The sequence below is a fragment of the Ptychodera flava genome, chromosome 14, assembly GCF_041260155.1.
Source record: "Ptychodera flava strain L36383 chromosome 14, AS_Pfla_20210202, whole genome shotgun sequence".
NCBI lineage: Eukaryota > Metazoa > Hemichordata > Enteropneusta > Ptychoderidae > Ptychodera > Ptychodera flava.
In genome coordinates this window covers 12245836-12252381 of record NC_091941.1, presented here as the reverse complement: position 1 = coordinate 12252381, position 6546 = coordinate 12245836, and the positions used below count along the sequence as shown (strand labels likewise).

Genomic DNA, 6546 nt, shown 5'->3' with positions numbered 1-6546 from the left:
GCAACAAGAACACTTTTGTAAGTCTTGTTACGGCCAACTGTGCTTGGATCTGATAATAATATGCATGTGATTTGTTTAGAAGCAGTGAACCATCATTTGATCTTTCACATATTTTTGCTAAGATCAATGCATTTACTGGATTAGAGTTTTTGTGAGCCCACATACACTTACATTCTATCAGGAATTTTTTACAAATTGAACAATCTACAACCCCATCAGGAGATGCCCCAAAGAATGGCAGATCAGTATCTGAACTTAAACAGATGCCAGGTACTTAAACAGAGCAATGTGTATGATGGTAACGATGGGATTTTAGGAACATATCTCTGGCTTTACTTTCATATTTTCGGCCGAAGTAAACAGGTTCTGGAAGATTATTTTCATCTAACATTTCCCCTTCACTAAATTTACAGCTGTTTTACCCATGTCTTTTGAGTGTATTATTGATTTCAACACCGATGCCGTTATTAAACCCTTTCTAATAGAATGCCAATTTGGATTTTTACTTTGACCCCTAGTTTGAACTTCAATATCTGCTATTTCATTTTCTGTGTACAATAAAATATCCATCAACTGATTGCGACAACTATCAGTACAATGTGCAGTATCGCTACATTTATGTTGAGTCCAAAATGATGTTACTTTCTTCACTGGAGTTTGAGAATTTAATTCAGGAAAACATATCTTCTCATTGTCCTGCTTCTTAAACTTGACATCAAGCATACATGCAGATGGTTTAATTTCTTTCACTTTGTCAAATAAAACATTAGGGTCAGGCAAGTTTACCTCAGGAGGTAAAGCTGAATATTCATCATCTACAGGTCTTGGTAATGGTATTCTGATGAACAAAGAAGATAAAAGTTTTTTAAAATTGTAGGCTACTGTGATATCTATTCTGATAGAGCTACATTGTATAAAAGAAATTTTTTTACATTTACAAAGCATATTTGACACTTACACAAGCTATTCTTGGTACCTGAAATATGATATTATCAAACATAATTCATTGAATAAAGCTCAAGAAAGGTACTTTGTCTCCTGGAAAGCACGATTTTTGCCAAATTGGTGAACAAAGATTTTTTGCAGAAAAGTAGCAAAGTTCTATTCGAAAACAAAGCTTTTTAATGAACATATTCAAACGCATAACACATTCACAGTGACCATCTCTCTACATAGCTAATCTAGATAGATTACTGTAAACAGATGATACATGTAAATTGAATTAGGAGAGAACCATTTGATTTCTGTGTGTGTGTGGGGGGGGGGGGCTGGAGGAAGTGGGCATGGGAGCAACATTTTTTTCCTGTCAGAGTCAGGCAGCATTTTATTCCTACTGTCAGACCATGCAAGAGGCTTAGGCCAAAAAAAAAAAATAGTTTGTTTCTCATCCTAGGCATCTTGCAAAATGATGCGGTGATGCGGTTTTTTTGGGTTTTTTGCAGCTACTTTTTTTTTTATTCAACCATCAACAACAACGCGCTTACAACATGAGAACATAGGAATGCATGCAGAGATAAATGCACAGCAAATTTTTAGCATATCAACAGTGCTGCTTTTTGACTATTAGTGCAGAATGCAGTTTTGATAGCTTTCAATGACATAGTGTCCAGTTCTGAATGGAATGTTACAGCACTGTGTGATGTTCAATGTTCTGTCTAGTTGGGTTTTTTTCATTTTTTTTCGTTCCCTCTTGAGATGCAAAAAAAAGGTTGGCGCGGCGGGTCTACATTGACGCGCGCGGGATGAGAAACAAACTATTTATTTTTTTTGGCCTTAGGGGAAGTGTTACAGGGCTTTCCCTAACATGCTTGGAAATTTGTAAGATATTGATGTATGTAATGGTGCAGTCTGGTGCAATCTGAGAGGTGTTTTTAATTTTTTTTACCAAGTGACAATGTTAGAACACCCCAAGGGGGAAAGCATGACAAAGGGGTTCCCCCTCTCATGTTTGAAATTTTGAGAAATTGATGTGTTTAATGGTACAATCTTAGAGAATTTTCAGTTTATTTTGCTCTAGGTAAAACTGTTTGAAAATGACATTCAATTTGAACACTGATATTTTTTTTAATTTTTTGCACGATCAGTGTTTGAGTCACAATATTCAACAACCAAACAATGACAATACATTTTGTGAAAAACAGTTCTGTTTGCCAGATACTGAAGACAAATGAATATACAGGAACAGAAAATCTGTGACCTTCTTGTGTCATTTCTCCAGCTGCCAGCTTCTACTGAAAAGCATGAATATGGTATGTTTAACTGTCAAAATGGTCATTGAACTGAGGTCAATTAAAACATATGGTTCTATGATAATTAATAAAGGATGAATTCACAACAGTTTAGTTTTGTCCTAGATCCTGTGAAAATTTTGAGAAATTGATGTGCGACATGGTGCAGTGTCGTGCAATCTGAGAGGTATTTTCAATTTGTCTTTTACCAGTAAAACTGTTAGAAGACCCAAGGGGGAGAGCACGAGAGAGGGGGTGCCCCCGTCTCACATTGAAAATTTTGAGAAATGGATGTGTACAAAGGTGCAATCAGAGATGAAATAAATTGAGTAACCCTGCCCCCCTTCTTCCTCTCCACATTTTGAGTAACACCTACCTGAAGTTTTAAATTTTTTTTGTGACACCCCCCCCCCCCCACCTTACTCCGAATACATGGCAAGACACAGGTTAATTGATAGTACTTTGACCCTGGTCATGTTATCTCGGTCCAGAGTAAACCAGTTTTTTGATTGAGTGATTCGCCTTAAGGTAATATGCACCTCGAAAGTGAAAGACTTAAACTTTTGCTCTAACTTTCCTCAAGGAATCTTTCAGTCATTCTCTTTCAAAATCAAGAATAAAAATAGGGGGTCACCGTGCAAATTTTGGTACTAGAGAAACAAATTACCCAAGATTTACCGATATTAGAAATTCAAAATGGCCGCCATCCCTGTGTTAACTCTATGGAGAAAAATAAAAATTTTCGAATTTCGAAAAACTAAGCCGGTGAAAAGTTTTCTTTCACCAAGAGCTTTAAAATGAACCCCCACATGTGGTATATCAGAAGAGAATTGTAAAAGTTTGAGAGTCCGAATGTCTGTCCCCGAGGTGCGTTCTACCTTAAAGGGGAAGTTCACCAAGGATGATTTTTACATATGTGCTAGCTTTGTGGTCAGTTTCTTCAACCTGGGGGCCGGTGGATTATTTTTTGCCGACGTCAAAAAGTGGCTGACCCCCCTATTCCAACTTTGAAAATGCATTACAAAGGTAAAACAAAAGGTGGAATATAAATTGACTAATTCAGAGTGTGTGTGTATATACACACACACACACACACACCACACACACAAACACACACACACACACACACACACACACATATATATATATATATATATATATATATATATATATATATATATATATATATATATATATATATATATATATATATATATATATATATATATATATATATATATATATATATATATATATATATATATATATATATAAGTTTAGGGGTATATTTTAAACATTCAGTCATTCTGTGTTTTAATGCAATTGCTGTCATGTCAGTTGTAAGATAGGAACCTAAAAGTGTCAATTCTAAAGTTTGAATACAGTATTTTGAATGAGCTGTGAATGTACTCCACTCTTTTTATGCATAACCAGATGTCCAGAACTTTTCCAAGAAAAACGTGATTGTGAAATATTAGTGCATGTTGCTTTCTAATACTGAATTCTCATAGAGGAATCAGAAAAGTATCAGGAACATGTCATGCTTTTCATATGAACTGCAGATTTCATAATGACTAGTACACTTTGTAAAACTGACTTTCACTTTACAGAGTCGACGCGCTTTCGGACATATATTATGATATATCTCTGATATATATAGATAGTATAGATATCTCTGATATCTATATATCTGATATATGAAAGTCATGCAGCTGAAGGTCATGCTGAAAATTACTGTTTGATATTTAAAAGAAATGCGCCCAAAGGGCATGCTGAAAAATTTTAAACATACAGATATCCATGCCATTGAGATATTGCAACATAAATCCTGATATATGATTTCTTGAGTCAGAAATGGGAAGGAAAAAATTGAGTGCACTTAGGTGTAAAGTAAACCTATGTAGTGCATGCTTATAAGTGCAGGGGAAAAAACAGCATTGCTTATGGTAAAAACAATAGCGCCGCCTATGGCGGCGCGCCTGCAAAGAATACAATGAGATTAAGGTTTCAAATTTTGCTCGTTTGTGGTGAATTGTGACAATTTTTTTTCACTTCTGTCTGTTTTGACAATTTTTTTTTCTCAGGCCATGACAATATTTTGTTTCTTCTATATCACCTGTTGACAATTTTTTTCTCAAAATCCTCCATACCCCCCCCTCCCAGAAATCAAATGGTTCTCCTCCTATATTGACAATGTCATTTTTCAAAAGAGTCTATGTAAGTTTACATTTCATTTACACTGTCGTTTCATGATGCGGTTTATTAGGACCACGCTTTATTGCCAGTATACAATATGGTGTGCAATCATTCTTACATCCGGGTAACTTACATGTCAATCAATAATAGATGATGTCATGATTGAAAATACAAACCTGTCTCTGCCTAAATTTGTCTGAAGTGATGTAACTTCCTGTGGATCACTAACTGTGTCATTTTGTGAGGGACGTCTGACCCAAAGACATGGACCTGAAGTCACACTTCTCCTCATTCCATCTTGTAAATAGTCCATTATTTCAAACAATGTTGCCACGACATGTCTACAATAACCATCAACTCTGAAATATAATAGTGTTTACATTTTATTGTTATTAGGCTATAGACAAGTAACATTTTACAAAAAATGAGGTGCTGGTATTCCAAAAATTATGGACGGTGCCTATCAAATAATCTTACTCAAACAACAATCAAAGAATGATGACAAAGACGTCAATCCTAACTGTTATGTTTATGGTAGTGCAAGAAAGAGAGAGCCAGAGAAAGTTGGTGATGTAGTGATTTTTGTATGTGATATATATATACTGAGAATATAGAAACTTGTAGTTGTCACTCTACAGGCTGTTTCATGCGATGAGCCGATGAGCAGTCATCAGGAATAATATATATATATATATATATATATATATATATATATATATATATATATATATATATATATATATATATATATATATATATATAAATGAGTAGTGTCACTACTTTCATGTGAGTGAACTGTCTTTACAAAAAGCTTTTTTTCATTTTTGGTAAACTGACACCTTGCCAAAAACATTCCCCCCACGCCCCTCAGAAAGGGCTCGAAAATTTGACCTCCAAAATCAGTATACGCTGCCACCCCAACCACCTTGGTAATTACATCCAGACCCTTGCTTAGAACACAGACCCTCGAGGGTCTATGCTTGGAATTGAAATTTGTTTGTGAAATTAATCCAATCAGCTACTTCGATCCTGGGAAAATACGTGATGATGATAAATAGACATTGTTATCATATCAGTACATTCGGCAACTGATGCGTCAAAGAAATCTTGGCCACACAACAGAGCCAACAGTATATGTTTATGGTATACAATGTTATCAAATTTTCACGCTAAAATTGTCAAATAACAAACGGCAGGCGGAACTCCCGATATCAGGTCAGCATCAGGGTGAATGACCTCAAATGTAAACATTCACGGAAACTACCGGCATACAAGGACGGGATATGACTGTAGTAGTGATGACGGGCAAACTCGAATAATCAATATACTCACCCTCCTCTACAACAGCAATATGCAGAGAATATTGAGCCTTGCGCTGCATTTGTAAAGATGATCCATAGTTTGTAATATGGCAAGTTTGTTGTTGGGTCTCGGTCTCTCGTACGTGGCTTAACTTTACTTTTCACCGCATAGAATTCACGATTGGGATATTCGATCGCTTCTAGGGAGACGACGTAACCGTCTTGAAAAAGGCAGTAACCATCCAACTTAAAATAGTCACGCAAAGTGGAATGATCATATGATGAACTAGTGATTAAATAATTATAAATGTCAAAAATGGAAATTGGTGGCAACTTTGCTAAGTTTGCATCTCCCGATAATAAAGCTGGGTTCATTAACCGGGTAGTATCGTCGCCTTCGTCGGCTTCGATTTTCAACTTCGAGGAAATAATCTCATCGCGATCTTCAGTAAGCCCGTCTGGGTCTATTTCTAAACCGAGCTCTTCAGCTGCTTTGCACAAATCGAGCAGCTCTGCCCTCCGGGCAAAAGCTGTGTTAACACATCTGTCCCTCAAAAATTTCTGCAGCTGATGTACACTGGTGAAGCGAGTACCACTTCCAAGGCCCGCCATATTTACGAGGATATCGTCTGCTTGTTCTGTGGGACAGCTGCTTAGCAACTGACGCACATTGCTTTGTTTGTACCGTGGTCACGTGTTAAAATTACGTCATACATTTATTCCAGAGAGAACCATTAAGACTCTTCTTTGTGCTCGATTATAACACGCTTGTAAAATAATCCTTGACAGAATTTCAAACGTGTTCGTAATGATACTTGTAT

General features: G+C 36.2%; 1 protein-coding gene across 1 annotated transcript; it reads right to left on the bottom strand.

The window, feature by feature from the left end:
- LOC139150635 (uncharacterized) lies at positions 1 to 6432 on the bottom strand. The gene is made up of 3 exons (XM_070723071.1): positions 5757 to 6432; positions 4601 to 4783; positions 1 to 838 (listed from the first exon to the last, which is right to left on the bottom strand). The coding sequence occupies exons 1-3, from the start codon at positions 6335 to 6337 to the stop codon at positions 385 to 387; spliced, it is 1218 nt and encodes a 405-aa protein (XP_070579172.1). The 5' UTR covers positions 6338 to 6432; the 3' UTR covers positions 1 to 384.
- Between the last annotated feature and the right edge of the window lie 114 nt (positions 6433 to 6546).

Bases quoted from the DNA above. Each gene is read 5' to 3' on its own strand.
- LOC139150635 (XM_070723071.1), bottom strand. From the start codon at position 6,337: ATGGCGGGCCTTGGAAGTGGTACTCGCTTCACCAGTGTACATCAGCTG. The intron at 4,784-5,756 runs GTGAGTATATTG...ATTATATTTCAG, and splicing joins TATTGCTGTTGTAGAGGAGG to AGTTGATGGTTATTGTAGAC. The intron at 839-4,600 runs GTTTGTATTTTC...TTTGTTCATCAG, and splicing joins ACAAATTTAGGCAGAGACAG to AATACCATTACCAAGACCTG.